This window comes from Myxocyprinus asiaticus, chromosome 33 (genome assembly GCF_019703515.2).
Source record: "Myxocyprinus asiaticus isolate MX2 ecotype Aquarium Trade chromosome 33, UBuf_Myxa_2, whole genome shotgun sequence".
In the NCBI taxonomy this organism is placed as follows: domain Eukaryota; kingdom Metazoa; phylum Chordata; class Actinopteri; order Cypriniformes; family Catostomidae; genus Myxocyprinus; species Myxocyprinus asiaticus.
Window position 1 is genome coordinate 1,490,866 of NC_059376.1, and position 20,169 is coordinate 1,511,034.

At 39.9% G+C, this 20,169-nt stretch overlaps 1 protein-coding gene across 1 annotated transcript in view; it reads left to right on the plus strand.

Annotated features, from left to right (window-relative positions):
- Window positions 1-4,433: 4,433 nt before the first annotated feature.
- The window catches only part of LOC127424023 (protein disulfide isomerase Creld1-like), a 29,540-nt gene continuing 13,804 nt past the window's right edge, over window positions 4,434-20,169 (plus strand). Inside the window, exons 1-9 of the mRNA XM_051668794.1 lie at window positions 4,434-4,585; window positions 9,264-9,386; window positions 10,095-10,177; window positions 10,315-10,425; window positions 16,427-16,518; window positions 16,832-17,011; window positions 17,210-17,305; window positions 17,762-17,845; window positions 19,462-19,557. Of these exons, the coding sequence (XP_051524754.1) occupies window positions 9,267-9,386; window positions 10,095-10,177; window positions 10,315-10,425; window positions 16,427-16,518; window positions 16,832-17,011; window positions 17,210-17,305; window positions 17,762-17,845; window positions 19,462-19,557 (862 nt within the window). The 5' untranslated portion in view covers window positions 4,434-4,585; window positions 9,264-9,266. The remainder of the gene's footprint in view (window positions 4,586-9,263; window positions 9,387-10,094; window positions 10,178-10,314; window positions 10,426-16,426; window positions 16,519-16,831; window positions 17,012-17,209; window positions 17,306-17,761; window positions 17,846-19,461; window positions 19,558-20,169) is intronic.

Below are 20,169 nucleotides of genomic sequence, written 5' to 3' on the forward strand. Positions count from 1 at the left end.
ATAAGCCCTAAACAAAGGGAACTCTAATATAAAAAGTGATGAGCAAAGATTACTTGCATATTATTTACAGGCATACATCAAACAACAAAGCAGAATATAGGCTAGTCAGTTCAAGTCATTTTTATTTGTATAGCGCTTTTCAAAACACACATCGATTCAAAGCAGCGAAAATCATGCTTTAACAGAAAATGAAACTGTAATATCCATAAAGTCTTAGAGTCATCATTGTGTAGTTTGATAAAATACGATTGTGAATTGTAAAAAAAAGTAATGAAATAATAATTGTATTTAGAACCCAGTGAGCAAGCTGAAGGTGACTGTGGCAAGGAACACAAAACTCCATCAGATGCTGGTTAATGGAGAAAAATAACATTTTGAGAAACCAGACTCACTGTGGGGGCCAGTTAAACAGCATGAATATAATGCCAATATTAGTTATTTATGTGCAGTGCAAGTCATGGTTTAAAATGATAGGCTACAGTTCTGTGCGTGGATATCTTGTTTGCTTGCTACTAAGTGCCTCAAACAAAACTCAAAGATTTGATTTGCATCATACAGTTAGTGAATGGACAGGGGGTGGTGGGTTGTGACCTCATACTGTGGCCTGAGGCTGACAGTAGGTCTATGTGAACTTGAACTGATGCTGATATGTAAATATTATATGTAAATTATGCCTGATCTCAAACTCAAAATGAAGTGTGCAGGAGTGGCCAGAGCTTGATAAGGAAACCACATTGAAAATGGACCAACAAAACCTCCCTCCATAAATAAAACCTGAAGGCAGACCATTTTGCTGAAACACACACAATGGAAAAACTTCAAACATAAGTGAAGGTCGGGAAAGGGAGTGAAGGCATAACTGATTCCATGTCATGAACAGTAAATTGGATCATTTCACTCAAATATTCAACACCATGGGAAGTTTTAACTTTCACATTGTTACGAAAAGACCATGACATTTCACACACATGCTTCAATCGAAAAATAAAATTACAATTTCACTGACTTGAATTTTCACTGAAAAACAGTGATTGGGGATACTGATAAACAGGTAGATCTGTTAAGAAAACTTTTTGTATGATGGTTTCAAACACCTAGTTCAAAACCCTCTTAAATTGTAATATTTTTTGTATACCTTCCAAAATAAAATATTAATGTCATCCTATATTTGCGATAACTGTTGGGTAAACATGTGAACACATTAAAACCACTGCCACACATTCAGGCAAGTGTCAACTAAATAACAAAGGTAGATTTGAACTAAAATTAAAATATGTTAACTCAATCTGTTTTCTCAGGACATGTTTTTTATATATATATATAAATACGATGTTGTCACATGTTTTAAATGTTATAAATATGTACATGTATTAATTACTCTACTTGTTGGCCAAAACAATAGTTTGATATTTTTGTATGTTACCTTTTACATTTTTTGTCGGTTCATGAATTGTTTTGTGTTTCATACCTGTTTCACAGTTTAAATGTCTCTAAAAAGCCTAAAATCTGGAATATTCTGGGTTCAATACAAGTTAAACTGAATCAACAGGCATAATGTGGCATAATGTTGATTACCACAAAAATTAATTTTGACTCGTCCCTCGTTTTCTTTAAAAAAAGCACAAATCTGTGTTCCAGTGAGACACTTACAATGGAAGTCAATGGGGTCAATTTTTGGAGGTTTAAATGCAGAAATGTGAAGCTTATAATTTTATAAAAGTATTTACATTAATTCTTCTGTTAAAACTCATGTATTATTTGAGCTGTAAAGTTGTTTAAATCAATTTTTAAAGTCATTTTAGAGTTTTAGGAAACAAAGTTGTAAAATTGACTATACCTTCACACAGATGCGGTTAGTAAGTGATTTAATCACAACAAAATCATGTTTACACACATATTGTTTATGTCTTGTGTCTATACTTTTGAAACAGTGAGTATTTTAATGTTTACAGATTGACCCCATTGACTTCCATTGTAAGTGTCTCACTGGAACACAGATTTGTGCTTTTTTTTAAAGAAAAGGAGGGACGAGTCAAATACATTTTTGTGGTAATCAATATTCTACCACAAATGCTGTTGATTGAGTTTAACTTGTATTGAACCAGGAATATTCCTTTAATACTGTAATATGTTCGAATTTGAACTTACCCCAGATAGTGACAACATGCCCCGCTATTAGGTCTCAGTAAGTTTAAAGAATGCTCTTACCACTACGGCAGACCTGTGGCAAACTACACAAACTGTTGTACTAAAAGCAAAATTGCTTACCTCGAGTGGCCACCTGTTTGTGCAGCTCGCCCCCAACCACGATGCGGCAGCCTGCTCTCCGCTCCTGTTCCAATCCCATTTCTGACACCATTATGTCATGGCAGATTACCCAAAACAGCATTCAAAGCACAGTCGAGTCAAAGATTTCTCAGAGGCGCAAAGTTCTGATTCCAAAAATAGACTTTTATTACAAAGTAACAAAGCCTATGTGGTCCATGGAGCATCTAAACTTACACTTCAGAATCATGCATTTTTATACATTTTCTGTTCTCCTTATCTCTTTGGGTGATGGCCGCTTCATCCAATAAAATCATCTTATGTCCCCCTAGTTTCGTCATCACCATCTCGCTTCTAGCTGGTCATCTGACCCCACTTGCTTCATTGGTGACAAAAGCATGACTATTTCATTTTATATTCATAAAACACACTGTAATCACTTCATATGGTTACATAGTTTATATTGACTAACAATCATTACTTTCTGCATTAATTTGATTAGTATATTAAATGATTTCCCTTACTACAGTCGTTGATTATACACATTCCTGTAAGATGGGAAATGTGTACACACTCACATACATGTGATTCATCTAATTTCTAGCACTAATTAACGCACATATATCATCTGCCTCTTTCGGACACCAGACAGTGCCTGACTCTGCTCTTATTAAAATATTAAATCATCCTTTTAGTATCAACACACACATGTCCTTCTAGGTCATTCACAGAGAGGGTCATACAGAAAGATACAGAGAGAGGCTGTAATTCTCCACAGAGAAGTTAAGTTGTAGTTTTCCATTGATTTGCACTTTGATTATTAAACTGAGTAAATGATAATGAAATCAATAAACGAATGATTAAATATCTAACATATTGAATAACATTCATAATGCAGTTATTCACAGTACATTGATTACACATTGTCATTTTTAGATCATTGCATAGTGCATACATATTAATTCAATTATCAAAAAATGGATTAACTGAATGATTAAATAAAAATATTCCATAAAGGCAGAAATGTGAAGCTTATAATTTTATTAAAGCACTTACATTAATTCTTCTGTTAAAACTTGTGTTTGAGCTGTAAAGTTGCTTAAATCCCCATTTTTATGGTAATTTTAGGGTTTTAGAGTTTACAGCGTTATGTTGTCATGGCAACACGGTTGTAGAATTGGCTATAACTTCACACAGATGCTGTTAGTATGTGATTTTATCACACTTAAATCATGTTTATACACATATTGTTTATGTCTTGTGTCTATACTTTTGAAACAGTGAGTATTTTAATGTTTACAGATTGGCCCCATTGACTTCCATTGTAAGTGTCTCACTGGAACACAGATTGTAGCTTTTTTTTTTTTTTTTTTTAAAGAAAAGGAGGAATGAGTCTTAATACATTTTTGTGGTAATCAACATTATGACACAAATGCTGTTGATTGAGTTTAACTTGTATTGAACCTGTAATACTGTAGAATGTTTGAATTTGAAAACTTAAACCAGATAGTGACAACATGCCCCGCTATTAGGTCTCAGTAAGTTTAATGTATTTTAATATTAAGGTCACAGATTTGCTTACATTAGGTTAGTGACACAGAAATAGCAGAATAACGTTTTCTTTAGTTTAGGTCATAACATTTTGTTATTTGACATTTTTCAAAATCCTACATGTTCTGTTTAAAAGTAAATAAACAAAGTAAATAGCAAATAAAAATAGATGACACAATAAAGGAATTTATAGAGAAATATAGCCTATATATAGATGTGTGTGTGTGTGTGCATATATATATATATATATATATATAAAATACAAAACTTGTAGCCTAATATCCTACATTCATTGATCAATTTAGCTCTGTAAAAACCTCATTAGAACAAATGAAAAATGTGTTTATCTTTTGATAATTATGCTAGCAAGACACATTTCTATCAAGAAGTATTCAAATGTAAGTATTATTTAAAAACAAATCTTTGTAAATGAACATTTTCGCCACAAGGATAAACAAATGACAATATCTTGTTTGTATTCTGCTATGGGCTGGGTTATGACGATACGTAATCCGCAGCTGTCACTCTGATACACGGCGGCGCGTGATTGGTGTATCAGAATCCTTGTTTAATAACGATTGGCTGTCTACCCGCGGAGGCGGGACGCACATAGAATGAACGAGAAGAGCCAACACATCTGAAGACGCCGGCGGAATAATGCAATAATGTATAAATGCAGCGATAGAACTACTCTTGTGTAGACGATACGAAGACGCGTTTCCATCGCAAGGATTTGGAAGCTGTTTGCCGCCATTAACAACATTTGAAAGTGAGTATACAGAAGAACAAGCACAGAAATCACATCAGACGCTAATATTCATACGAAAGTAGTGTTTCATTCGAGTAATGTTGTGTAGATTTCTCTGGAGAGCAGCAGTGAGCAACTATCTTCATTTATGCTCTTCAGCAGTAACGTCACATGAATAATTGTGTGCTCTAGAGTGAAATGCATTATTATCCAGCAGATACTGTACATGTTTGATTTGAGCTAGCCTACAGTACAGGCATCAGCATCAGCATCACTGGACAGAAACATCATGCACACATCCATGAAACAGGAAGAGGAACTCACACAATCAAAGAAAGGTCATCATATCTTGAGCTTCACTACCATGAGTCAGGCAATTTTAGGATGAAACATCTAATATATTTATTATACAGCCATATCATCATACAGTGGGGTAGAAAATCTGGGAAAGTGAAAATATTTCTCTTTTGCATTTTTTCTAATTTAATACAGTGTTTTTTTCATTTCAAAATTACATAATCATCTTAACGATTAGAGTAAAAAGGTTCATGTTTTCAAGCATGATTTGAGAATAATCCACAGAGCATCTCCAGTGCTTCAATGGAAACAAACTTGCTTACATTTGATAAGTGACCTAGAAATAGTGCAGAATCTTTAAATATTTCTTCCTCATTTTACATCATTCTTTGTTTTACATTTTAGATTAAATAAATAATTGAGATTACAGTTACAATGGGCACAACTGACTAATTGTAAAAAGTGTCAACAGTAGGTCATGTTGCTACAAATTAAGTTAAAATTAGATTTTCTATTTAATGTGTTTTTTTTTTTGTGTTTTTGTTTTTCAACGGTTCAACGTTGTAACCAGCAGGGTTGGGAGGATTACTTTTGAAATGTATTCCACTACAGATTACAGAATACATGCTGTAAAATGTAATTTGTAACGTATTTCGTTAGATTACTCGAGGTCAGTAACATATTCTAAATACTTTCACTTGTTTTGACTATAAAAACTCTGCCAGTACAGTAAGACAAAATACACATGTTAAAAATACATTCTCTGAAAAACCGAATTATCTAATGCAGTGTTGTTAAACAAGTGATCTTGTTTACAGGATTTTTAGATATTTTTACAGGAATGCAATACAAAAATTATGATCAAGAATATGATTTTTACCCTAATATCAAAGGTCTTACTAGAAAAAAAAAGAAATTATGAGCCAACGTGAATTTTCTTAATTAAAAAAAAAATAAGATCATGTCTGGTAACATGTGCATGTAAAATGGCTAGAAATAGCATTTTAGCTTAGCGTAAAGCTGACAATTTACACAAGGTTTATTTCTATTTCTTCTGCTCCAAATTCACTTCAAACTTACTTTTCTGCTCGTATGAATGTGACACATCATAAGAAAGTGTTTCACCGCTGTTCAAATGCACTTTGGATCACATCATTTATATGTATAAATGTTTTCCATCTGAAAGGACTAAATATTAAATGAAACAAATGACAATAAAATGCAAAGTAATCTCTTCAGTAGTCAAAATACTTTTTGAATGTAACTGTATTCTAATTACCATTGATTTAAACTGTAACTGTAGTGGAATACAGTTACTTATATTTTAAATATGTAATCCCGTTACATGTATTCCGTTACTCCCCAACCCTGTAGTGACAGACAAGTCCGTTGCTGTCTCCTGTGTATTATTGATTCAAAATTTGAATAACAGCTTTGTTTTTCATGCTTTAAGAAAATCAGTGTGAAGTTTGTCATTTAGGCGACTCGTCTTGATGCTATAACCTCATTCAGAATTCTTGGCTTGTTTTAAATGTGTAGCCTACATAAAAAATATGGCACACAGTCGATGCACCCAAAATGTGCATTTTATTGTAAATTGTATTAATCAAAATTAATCACAATTACAATATCAGTGGATGTTGTTGTTGTTGTTGTTGTCATAATCATGCAGCCCTTCTTTGTTTATTTCCAAGTTTAAATGAAAAAAAATCTCTGATTTTCAATGTGGTCTTACCCCACTGTATTTCACATAATGTCAAATGTTATATAGGGTTTCCACTGGAAATGGCAGGGAATTATTATTTACAGGCCTTGCAAGCAGATAATGCTGCCAAAGAAGCATTATTCACAGAAATTAAAAAGTGCTCTATACCTTCCACAGATCTGAAACCTATCAGGCTTTCATATGTCAGAAGGCAAGTGGCAATCAGAATGTTTAGCATATGAATGATGTGAAATCAACCCTGTTGTTGGGAAAATACATTTTCCCATTTTAATTATTGATGGACCCATGTCTACACTTGATGCCGGATAGGCTATTCAAAACTCACACACAAAGATGCCAAAGTTCACTTTCTGTCAAACATATTTTACTGGACTGTGTATTTCTAGTCCACTGAGAAATTTGTTTTATTCTGCTGACACCCTTAAGTTTTAAAGTTTTTATTAAAAATGGATATAGTTCAGAGCAGATATAGCAAATCTGAAATAAATGTAACATTATTCTTGTAAAAGGTGTGTTTACAGACTTTTTAGAGACATAAATTCAATCCAACCATTGATCCTAATTGTACTTAATTTTTTTTTTTCAAAGAAACAAGAAATGTGCTTGCAAATTTAATTCATTTATTCTTTTAAAATTCTACTTTAATTATACATTGTCAGATGTTACACCAGTGCTTGATTAAAGTTCCACAGTTCTGAAATAAAACATTAAATAAACAGTAGCAATTCCAGAGACCGTTTAGACTGTTTTGTCATCTAATGTTGTACTTCAGGTTTGTGATACCACAACAGCTCTTATTCCATTTTGAGTTGGACATTCATAGCTTGAGCATTATTCTAAGTTTATTACTATACTGGAAGTAGGGCTGCAACTAATGATTATTTTGATAATCGATTAATCTAACCATTATTATCTAACCAACGATTATTCGACAATTCGGGCGATTATTGCAACGATTAATCATTAGCTCTCAACCGATTATTCAGCTTGTGCCATGACTTAAAAGGTTGTATTAAACGTGCAGTAAAGAAATTCACTGCAAAAAATCCTATTGTTATCAAGTGTTTTTGTCTTGTTTTCCATTTACAATTGTCTAAAAATCCTTAAAGCAAGATACATTCTCTTAAAGCAAGGCTAAATATCTTATATGTTGCTTCTCAAGTAAATGTATCTTAAATATAAGTGTATTTTGTATAGAAGTGTATTTTTTCACTTGGTCATACTTCTGCGAGTGCAGTTAAGACAAAATATACTTATATTCAAGATCTATTCTCTAAAATCAAGTCTAAATATCTTATATGCTGCTTCTCAAGTAAATGTATCTTGTTTTAAGGATTGTTAGATATTTTAAAATATTTGTATTTTTAATATTATATTTAACAATTTTTTCTTCTGCAGTATAGCTGCTAAAGTAAATGTACGTTGTTTTAAAGGAGTTTTAGATATTTATATTAGAAAACAAACAAAAACAAATCAAAAACGTATTTTGTTGCAGTGTATAATGGGGTGAAGACTACCCTCTCTCACCTTTCTGTTCACTTCAATCCATCTTTAACTCACAAAAAAACAAACTCTCTCTTATTAATAAAGCTGCGTATTGACAATTTTCTTCACAATAAGAAATGCTCAGTGACACACATATTATGATTTAATAGTCGCGAGTCATCATGTTATAATATAGCTGCATTAAGCGTGTGCGCTTGAGGGATGAGCGTCCCGTGACAGAGTGTGCATCAGCCGGGTGCAGTTTCAATCTCTCCCCCTTAGATCGGGACATTCACACAACTCATAGAAGAGGCACTGATCGCACAGTGAAATGACCGTTTCGGAGTTTGTAGTTATTTACATGATCTGCTTCTGTATTATTTTATCTTTAATAAAGCTATAACACATTAAATATAACCGCATTAAAGATGTAACGCCAGGGTGTTTCCTTTAAAGAGCTCCAGCTCCACTTATTCCACGACGAGAGTGCTTCTGTATTTACTTATTTTGTATTTTTATATAATTCCCTCATACTTTGTGATTTACATCACCTGAAACTGTTTGGAAAGTTTAGAGTGCATCTGGACTGTGAGCTGTGTAATTCTTCCTCTCTTCAATCAGGCGTGAACTGCAGTGCTGCTCTCACGTATCATCAACTATTGGACAACGCAAATTTTTGTTGACAATTTTTTGTCAACATTGTCGATTACGTCAACGAATCGTTTCAGCCCTAACTGGAAGTTGCATATGTCTTGTGCTGTAGATTCGAAACAACCACCTCATAAAAGAGTATTTTAGTTTCGGAGTTCCATTCACATCGGCGGAAAATTGCGCACAGGGGACATGCACGTTCAGTTAACAGAACTGAAAGTCATGAAGATCATATGGTTCCTGTATTTTTTAAGAATGTAACCAGTTCACGGCAGGCAAATGTGCAAAGGAAAATCAATTTGCGATGTTCCAGCAGTGTTTTTAATAGTCGACTCCCTGGTGCAGAACGAGTACTCTTACTCGTGCACATTCCTAAGAGTACCATGAAGGATTTCGGAGCATCACACATTTGTAACTCGTATAGATAGTTCTTGTCCCTTGAGCTTTTTTCATTAGAAGTCTGTGTAAAGCTGGGCAGTGTTCTGTCTGAATCGATTGTGTTATGGAGACTGTCTCACTGTTGTTTGGTCTGCTGTGCAGGTCATGATGTGGTGGTCTTGGCCCCTCGTGTCCGTCCTGGTGCTGTGCTGTCTGTTGTCGGTGGGGACCGTGAGGACCGCCCCCTGTCAGACCTGCCACAAACTCACAGACAGCTTCATCAAGGTGTGTGCCTGCTGAGTGAAGTCTTTGCATTTCTTTTTTGCAGCAACCACAGAATTTTATTAAGCTGTAGATATTTCAGAAATGTTAGAATTGGCAGAATCTTTATAATCACCTGTGTGTTTTTGGCATCATTTTCCAAACATAGATTGAAGGTCTCAAATGTTAGTTTAAAGGAATAGTTCACCAAAAAAAAAAAAAAAAAGTTCTGTCATCATTTACTCACCCTCATGTTGCTCCAAATCTGTATGACTTTTTCTTAATAAGGAGGATTTCTAAATATCCTGACCGCTCTTTTCCATATAACTTCAAGCTCCTAAATGCCAAAAAAAGTATTAATAAAAATAAAAGCCATACAGTATGATTGCTTTGTGTGTACCATTTTTGTAGTCTCTTTAAGCAGAGGAGAAGATTTTCAGTGAATAAAGACTTTGATATGGTTCTGTTTAGCACACAAACTATGTAGTACACAAGTCATTTGGACTACTTGTCTGGTACTTGTAAGGTGCTTTTGTCTTTTTGGGGCATGGCAGACCTAGTCCTTATTCTCTTTCATTCATTGGAAAAGAGTGACCAGGATATTCTTTTGAAAATCATATTTTGTGTTCCTCAGAAGAAAGAAAGCCATACGGGTTTGGAACAACAAAACGGTGAGTAATGGATGACAGAATGTTTCATGACCTGTATAAAGAGTACTGGTTGTTGTTTCAGGGCTTGGAGCAGACAGCCAATAAGAATTTTGGGGGTGGGAATACGGCTTGGGAAGAGGAGAAATTGGCAAAATATGCTCGCAGGTAAACACGTCTTTCAGCTGCATTCATTCCTCTTGGATATCTGTCCAACCTTTTGAACATGAGGTGTCTGTGTGCTCTCACATGGTCATTCTCGTGTGTGTGTGTGTGTGTGTGTGTGTGTGTGTGTGTGCGTGCAGTGAGACGCGTCTGTTAGAGATCATAGAGGCAGTGTGTGATAAGTCTGACTTTGAATGCAACAGACTGCTGGAGCAGATAGAAGATCAGGTGGAGACATGGTGGTTTCACAGGTGAGTTTAAGATTTATTTTTTAACGGATAAATTCAACTGTTGTCTGTCATTTTGACATGTATAAAACAAGAAAAAAAAACTTCATTTTATTCATCTTCTATCTCTACACAACTGTGTTGCATCGTTAAGATAGCCTATGCTAATGTAAAATAATATCTTTCTTCCAGTTAAAACAGCATTATATTCTGGCCACTTATTTGAATTTTTATCAGGTATTATACCACGGGTCTGTTGAATGCTTGATTCTGATTGGTTGACAGATGTCCTAAGGTGTGCAGTTATTTTTTAAGTAAACACACAGCTATGAAGTAGTTCCAGGTCTTGACTGCATAACATTCCATATCACTTTGCCAAATTATTTCAGTTATTTCAAAGAGCGCTCAGGCTACCACAACAAAATCAATTAAAACAAAAACATTGGTTAAGTACATTGGATAAGAATGACAAACAATGGATATAATATCATAAATTTATTTCCATTTTGATTGAAAAGCACTCTTGCATCTCTCTCTCTCTCTTTCACTCTCGTCTCACCCACACTGACATATGATAAACATACACGTGCACACACACACACACACACACACATACGCACACACTGTCACATATGCATACGCGCACACACACTGACACTTACATATGCTTGCACGCACGCATGCAAACACACACACACAAACATATGCTATGCGCACACACACACACACACACAGAGAGACTCCAGTGGCAACCAACAAACAGAGCCTTGATGTAAAAAGCATCCCTGTTACTTGATCAATACAACAGTTTCTGTATTATCAGAAATAACTTTTAATATCTGTGAAAAGCACAGTACCCCTCTCTCTCGCTCTCACACATGGACACACACACATACTGCATGCACACATGACCTCACAAGCTGGGACACGTGACAATGGACCCCGTGTAGCAACTTTATACAAGAATTTCTGCTGAGAAGTATACTTACACTTACATCTTGGCATTTTAAAGCAATAACTGCTGACAAGAGCCGCAACAAACACAGGTAATGATTCCACATGCGACATTTCTGTTGTTTCTCTCTCGCATGTGCATGCGCACACACACACACAATACCTTGTTGCTTCAGTAAGTGCCTCCGTTGCTAGTTCTGAAGTGACGTTCAACGAATGTTTGGGCTGTATCAGAGCAAGATGCTGAATCAGTGGTGGAAGCAAGTAGTTCCACTCACAAGTGATTGGTTCCTGGGCTCGCGGCGCCACTCAAAGCCACGCCCTGCCCCCGTTCCTTTCTTCCCGGAAGTGCATGAAATGCTGACAAGGTCGCGGAGGCACTTTTTTACTGCCCGGTCCCGATCTTTTCAGCTTCCCTGCCCTCACTACCCTCGATGGTGGGGTGGCCAAGGGCTATTCGGCAATCCCCCGGTGGATAAAGGTGCTCACGGTGGACCTATGCCCGCAGAGCCCCCGTCCAAGGCCTGTAGGTTTACGTTGTCTCTGACGCCCAAGGCCTACGGTGCCGCTGGACAAGCCGCCTCCACCCTGCACGCCATGGCTCTCCTGCAAGTCCGCCAAGGCGCTAAAGGGACTACATGAGGGTAGTTCCGCCCTGGGATTGATGCTGGAACTGCGCTCGGCGACCGACCTCGCTCTCCGAGCGATGGAGGTCACGGCGCGGTCTCTCGGGCAGACGATGGCCACACTAATGGTCCAGGAGCGCCACCTTTGGCTCAACCTGGTCGAGATGGGCGAGGCCGACAAGACACGATGCCTTGCTGCCCCCATTTCCCAGGCGGGCCTATTCAGCGACACAGTCGAGGACTTTGCCCAGCTGTTTTCGATGGTGGAGCAGTAGAGGGATGCTAGCCGGCATATCCTGCCCCGGCGAGGCTCAAGATCCCGCACCCCGTCTACTCATCGCCAAGGGCGTCCCCCTGCGGTGACTGCACTGGCTCCGTCGCAGCCCGCCCCTTCGGCCCGGCCCCAGCGTGGAGCCCACCGCAAGAAGCAGACGCCACCTGTCTCGCGGCCGCCCAGAACCCGTGAAAGGCTTCAAAGCGCCCTTGAGACGGGCGACCCAGGGACAACAAAACCCGCTGCTCTGGAGCTGGTAAGCAGATCTCTCCATCTTTTTGTTACCTTTTGCATTTAATTGTGCTGCATGCCCAAGTGGCTGCAGTACTCAAGAGCTCAGCAAGAGCGGTTTCCTTGTTCCCTGGGTCACGTATCCGGTGTGCACAGCCGTCATCACGACCACCGTCCACCACTCTATTTGGCAGGTTTGGCGCTCCAGCTGCAGTCTCCTGCCCCTGAGCGCCCAGCTGTGGCACAAATCCGTCCCCAATGTGACAGTCTCCACGGGTCACGAGGACAGACCTCTTCCTCCCCCGTCCCAGGCTGTTCCGGGGGTGGTCACAAGGAGCCAGGTAAGTGCTTTGATGTCCTTAGACTCAGCACGGCCACGACGTGGTGTGGCACCCCTGCCGCGAGGCCCCACATGCCAGTACGTCCGATGATGTTGTCCCTTTGGTCCCCCTTGCACGGAACTTGGACGCATGGCTTGCGCTTTCCAATCCGCCGCGAGGGCCTGCGGTGGTAGACACGATCACTCAGGCTAGGGCCCCCTCTACGAGGCGCCTATATGCCTTTAAGTGGCGTCTGTTCGCTAAGTGGTGTTCTTCCCATCGGGAAGACCCCCAGAGATGTGCAGTCGGATCAGTGCTTTCCTTCCTGCAGGAGAGGTTGGAAGGGAGGCTGCCCCCTTCCACCTTGAAGGTGTACGTTGCTGCCATAGCAGGACATGATGACGCAGTCGATGGTAAGTCCTTAGGGAAGCACGACCTGATCATCAGGTTCCTAAGAGGTGCCAGGAGGCTGAATCCCTCCAGACTGCGCCTCGTTCCCTAATCGGACCTCTCTGTAGTTCTTCAGGGTCTACAGAGAGCCCCCTTTGAGCCTTTGCAGTCAGCCAAGCTTAAGGCACTCTCCTTGAAGACTGCCCTCCTGACTGCGCTCACTTCCATCAAGAGGGTAGGTGACCTGCAAGCGTTCTCTGTCAGCGAAACGTGCGGGGAGTTCGGTCCAGGTTACTCTCACGTGATCCTGAGACCCTGACCGGGCTATGTGCCCAAGGTTCCCACCACCCCTTTTAGGGACCAGGTGGTGAACCTGCAAGCGCTGCCCCAGGAGGAGGCAGACCCATCCCTGTTGTCGCTGTGTCCGATGCACGCTTTGTGCATCTATTTGGATCGCATGCAGAGCTTTAGAATCTCTGAGCAGCTCTTTGTCTGCTTTGGTGCACAGCGGAAAGGAAGCGCTGTCTCCAAGCAGAGGATCGCCCAGTGGCTCATTGACGCCATAACTGTGGCATATGTCGCCTAGGACATGCCTCCCCCGGTAGGGCTACAAGCCCATTCTACCAGGGGTGTAGCGGCTCCCTGGGCCCTGGCCAGGGGTGCCTCTCTAACAGACATTTGCAGAGCAGCAGGCTGGGCAACACCCAACACCTGTGCAAGGTTCTGCAACCTCCGGGTGGAACCGGTTTCGTCCCAGGTAGTGGCACGCAACACAAGTGGATAAGCCCGGCATCGCTTGCACATAGCGCTTTCCACCTCCCTTGGAGCTGAAGATGTGCGCCATTAATTCCCAGTAGTGTTCACAAACTTTGTTCCCTGGTTGACTTCCTCCGAGCCCTGTGGCAGTCGAGTTTTCGGAGAGACTCGCTGCCGGTCCAGTACACGCGCTAACAAAGAGCAATGTTCTGGGGTAGGTGCTCCGCATGTGGCGGTTCCCTGTAAGGCTAACCCCATGCGATTATATATCTTCCGCTAATTCGTTTCCCTGTTGGCAAACTGCGTCTTCCTTGGGCAGAGCCCCTCTGCCCCAGTCTCCATGTTTGTAGTAACTCCTCCCCCATTGAGCAGGATCTACCTTGAAGACTCCCCACATGGTTGGAAAGACCATGTGACGTATTTTTCCACTTAAATATCCCCCCTCTCTTTGAGTGAGGTGTGGTCTCTGCGGTTTTCCCCTTGGAATAGACCTGGCGGCCCAGTCGGATAATCCCCCTTCTTTTTTAAGGAGTGGAAAAAAAAGAAGGGGAAAAGGCCACGACTGGGTTAAGCCTGTCTCTATCTTTTGGGTAGTCGACTTGTCCCCAAAAGGGCCGTTCGACACTCATAAATATGTTGGGGGAGGTTACGTGTTGACCTGGTGTGCTGGCTATGAGGCACACTGTAGTCTGCCCACCACACACCGCCAGTTCACGTAACACAGTTCAGCCAATTGTGGTGTTTGTATAGGGACCCCTAGTGTCACTACATCGACACAATGTCGAGTGAGTGACAGATAGGGAACGTCATGGTTACTTGTGTAACCTCTGTTCCCTGATGGAGGAAACGAGACGTTGTGTCCCTCCTGCCACAACGCTGAACTACCTGCTGAAATGGCCGGACCTTATATCGGCTCCTCAGCATAAAACCTGAATGAGTGGTTGCATACCAGCTCCTTTTATACCCGTATGTCCGGGGGAGTGGCATGCAAATACCACTCGCCAATTTTCATTGGCCTATTATCAAAGACCAGAGGTGTCTTGGGCTCCCAAGAGTGACCCCTAGTGTCACTACATCGACACAACGTCTCGTTCCCTCCATCAGGGAACGGAGGTTATACAAGTAACCATGATGGTAACTGCAATACTCTGCCATATGCAAATGCCACCCCCGGGCAGGAGCATCAAAATATCATTCGTACATTGAGCCCACAATCTTAACGCAACGTGAAAAGTTGCACGTTAAGTGATTTCCTCCAATAGAAAACGTTGCAAAGGAAGTGCAAATTTGCACATTGCATTGAAATTGTGGGCTCATCTGCTTGCCTGTATTTAGTATGCGTTATCAATAATTGGCATACTAAATTTAGTCTTCAAATATCACTGTTTTAATACATTATGCCACGTTAAGCGTTTTAGAATGTCCCAAAAGCACGAATCCAGTTTTGTGCAAGAGTGAAGGAAATCTGCGTGCGAGTGAAGAGATTCACACTCGTGCAACCGGTACATGGTTGCTCTCGCGTGATATGCATGTGCTCTCCGCTCCCTCCGTTGATATGCTTTGGCACCCCTCAGTTTGAGAGCCGTGGGGATAAAGCAATCAAATGAAAATTGAACTTTATCAGGTTCACTGAAACAAACCCAGTACAATCCATCAACACTAATGCCGCGCTGCACACTCCGTGAGTAGACCCAACAATATGCATAAAGTTAAAGCACCGTTAAAGCATGAATAATGTGTCATACGTGGTAAATGGTAAAGTGGTCATGAATTGTCATTTTTAATTACTAAAAATGCTAATATTGGCTATATGATGACATCAAAATATTCACACACAATTGGAATGGCATACTCACACAAATACTAAAACTACTCAGTATCCCCTGGAGTCACAAGTTCGAATCCAGGGCGTGCTGAGTGACTCCAGCCATGTCTTCTAAGCAACCAAATTGGTCCGGTTGCTAGGGAGGGTAGAGTCACATGGGGTAACCTCCTTGTGGTCACGATTAGTGGTTCTCACTCTCAGTGGGGCGTGTGGAAAGTTGTGCATGGATTGCGGAGAGTAGCATGAGCCTCCACATGCTGTGAGTCTCTGCGATGTCATGCACAACAAGCCATGTGATAAAATGTGCAGATTGACGGTCTCAAAAGTGGAGGCAACTGAGACTTGTCCTCCGCCACCTGGATTGAGGCGAGTAACCGCGCCACCACGAGGACCTACTAAGTAGTGGGAATTGGGTATGCCAAATTGGGGAGAAAACTGCTCAGTATCAGCCGATACACTGAGTCCAGTAGTTAAGGTCTGCTGAAGCTCATTCACACGAGAACGTGCGTTGTGCAGCACTAACAACACATGAATCCATGCCACTGTGATCCTGCCATGGTGCATTGTGGAAACTGTTAAATTACTTCATATGTTATGTGTGTGATTTGTGTAATGAAGCATGTAAGCTGTTCTGTGTACTGATTTCCAGACAACAGGAAGCTCCAGATCTGTTTGAATGGCTGTGTATTGAGGAGCTCCGACTGTGCTGCCCACCTGGACGCTACGGACCGGAATGTGCAGGTGAACACACACTCCGAACTAGGGTTGTACGCACCGTACGCACCGTATAACAACCTTATATAGTTTATAGAGTATACCCAAAATAACAATTCTGTCATTATTATTTATTCACCTTCATGGCGTTCCAAACTCGTATGTTGTTGCTCTTTTCATGGAAGAACACAAAAGGAGATTTTTTGAAGAATCTTCATGCAGCTCTTTTCCATCAAGCTTCAAAAATGTCACCCCGAACTACAGTTTTTATTATGTACCATGTGATTTTATCATGTGAGAAGAGAGCAGAGAGGCACGAGAGATGTGTGTGTGTGTACAGAGTGTCCGTCAGGTCCTGGAGGAGTGTGTGGTGGTCTGGGCCGCTGTGAGGGTGAGGGTACACGTCTGGGAGACGGAGAGTGTGTTTGTGACCCAGGATACTCCGGTCCCCTGTGTCAGCACTGTGCCGATGGATACTACAGAGAAAAGAGCTCTAATCACACGCAGCCTTCCTGCTCAGGTAACCAATCACACGCTGTCTATTAATGACCAGTGACACTTTAATATGTTCTCCCATGCCAACAGTGCTTATTTAATCTCTCCCAACAATTATTCAGATGCGAGAACATTCCATCTGACGAGTCCTGTTGATTACTACAGAATTCATTTGGAAAATGCCTTCATATGTAAATATATAATTTTCTCTCTCTTCATGTAGCATGCTATCACTCCTGTAAAAAGTGTGCAGGTCCACAAGACGACAGATGTTTGGACTGTAAACCTGGGTGGATCCTTCACAACAAAAAGTGTGTAGGTGAGTGACACCATTACATGTTTAAAATATCAGCAGCTGACTTGTCAAATTCTCTAATTTTCCTGTACTTCTCTCACCTGCTATGGTACATGATGTGTGTTGTCAAATCACAGCCTGAATGACGGAAACATTGTTTCATTCAGAGTGTTGACTGAAACACATCTTTACAAATCCAGTTTGAATTGAGATAAAACGTAGTTGTTAAAATGACAAAAACATAATTGAATAGACAGTAAATTCAAATGAAATGATTTTTTTTTTTTTTGTCCTTTTCAAGCAGTAAAACTCACTATACGCTTTTACTGTATGAAAAACTTTTTTTTCTATGGTAGAAAAAGTGTCATATGGGTTTGAAATGAGAGATTTTTCATATATGGATGAACCTTTTACTTTATGATTGTTTACCTTGACATTTTCAAGCTCTTCTTCACCGTGTTGAAATGCTCTTTATCGTAGATGTGGATGAGTGTGGTACTGAGTTGGCTCGCTGTCCATCAAACACATACTGCTTCAACACAGATGGCTCGTATGAATGCAGAGGTCAGTCTCACACTAAAACACATTGATGCTTTGTGTGTGTGATTGTGTGTTTTTGCACTAATACAGTTGAAGTCAGAAGTTTACATACACCTTAGCCAAATACATTTAAACTCATTTTTTCACAATTCCTGACATTTAATCGTAGAAAACTTTCCCTGTCTTAGGTCAGTTAGGATCACTTCTTTATTTTAAGAATGTGAAATGTCAGAATAATAATAGAGAGAATGATTTCAGTTTTTATTTCTTTCATCACACTCCCAGTGGATCAGAAGTTTACATACACTTTATTAGTATTTGGTAGCATTGCCTTTAAATTGTGTAACATGGGTCAAACGTTTTGGGTAGCCTTCCACAAGCTTCTCACAATAAGTTGCTGGAATTTTGGCCCATTCTTCCAGACAGAACTGGTGTAATGGAGTCAGGTTTGTAGGCCTCCTTGCTCACACTTTTTCAGTTCTGCCCACAAATTTTCTATCGGTTTGAGGTTAGGCCTTTGTGATGGCCACTCCAATACCTTGACTTTGATGTCCTTAAGCCATTTTGCCACAACTTTGGAGGTATGCTTGGGGTCATTGTCCATTTTGAAGACCCATTTGCGACTGAGCTTTAACTTCCTGGCAGATGTCTTGAAATGTTGTTTCAATATATCTACATAATTTTCCTTCCTCATGATGCCATCTATTTTGTGAAGTGCAACAGTCCCTCCTGCAGCAAAGCACCCCACAACATGATGCTGCCACCCCCATGCTTCACAGTTGGGATGGTGTTCTTCGGCTTGCAAGCCTCACCCTTTTTCCTCCAAACATAATGATGGTCATTATGGCCAAACAGTTCGATTTTGTTTCATCAAACCAGATGACATTTCTACAAAAAGTAAGATCTTTGTCCCCATGTGCACTTGCAAACTGTAGTCTGGATTTTTTATGGCGGTTTTGGAGCAGTGGCTTCTTCCTTGCTGAGCAGCCTTTCAGGTTATGTCGATATAGGACTCATTTTACTGTGGATATAGATACTTGTCTACACGTTTCCTCCAGCATCTTCACAAGGTCCTTTGTTGTTGTTCTGGGATTGATTTGCACTTTTCGCACCAAACTATGTTCATTTCTAGGAGATAGAATGCGTCTCCTGAGCGATATGATGGCTGCGTGGTCCCCTGGTGTTTATAATTGCGTACTGTTGTTTGTACAGATGAACGTGGTCCCTTCAGGTGTTTGGAAATTGCTCCCAAGGATGAACCAGACTTGTGGAGGTCCACAATTTTTTTTTCTGAGGTCTTGGCTGATTTTCCCATGATGTCAAGCAAAGAGGTAATTGTCTAAAGGCTTGACATCATTTTCTGGAATTTTCCAAGCTGCTTAAAGACACAGTTAACTTAGTGTATGTAAACTTCTGACCCACTGGAATTGTGTTATAGTCAATTTAAAGTGAAACAATCTGTCTGTAAACAATTGTTGGAAAAATTACTTGTGTCATGCACCAAGTAGATGTCCTAAACGACTTGCCAGAACTATAGTTTGCAAATATTAAATCTGTGGAGTGGTTAAAAAAATAGTTTTAATGACTTCAACCTAAGTGTATGTAAACTTCTGACTTCAACTATAGCTGGTTGTGTGCAGGTTGTGATCAGGCGTGTGTGGGCTGTATGGGCAGTGGACCTGCTCGCTGTAAGAAATGCGCTCGAGGGTTCAGACTCACTGGTGCAAAGTGTTTAGGTGAGTGATGTTGGTTTTCATACACTTCAACCTCTACGATCATGTTGGAGAAAGAATCGTCATTGGCTAGTACATTTTTGTTTTTACTCGCCAGACTTTTGACGACATGTAAGCATAATGTAACTAAAGAATATATTAATAAACTGAGAGAGGGGGCCTCTTCATGTATATTCATGCAATATAGAATATTGTAATGTTTTAAAAATATATTTTGCTTTACGATTTTAATCACATTTAAGCTTTTTAAAAATGTACAATAAATTGTATTCTATCAATTTATATGATGTCATGATATCACATTTTTAATAATGATACAAGCTGTTGTCACTGTTTGAAATTTCGTACACATTTTTAACAAAACAATTCACTAGGTAGGAACCTAATAATGAAAATTAGGGGTCACAATTGTGAAATTTGTCTGACAATTAATTGGCAAACAAATAATTGCGATTATGATGATTAATTGCCTGCTTTAGGCGTTTCACGAATATGACGATTAATTACTATACAAACTCACTATGTGTGCTTCATGTACACAACAAATTCATTTATACAAATTTAGCTTGGTTCATATAATAAAATAAGGGTATATGATTTCCTTTTCAGGCTTCA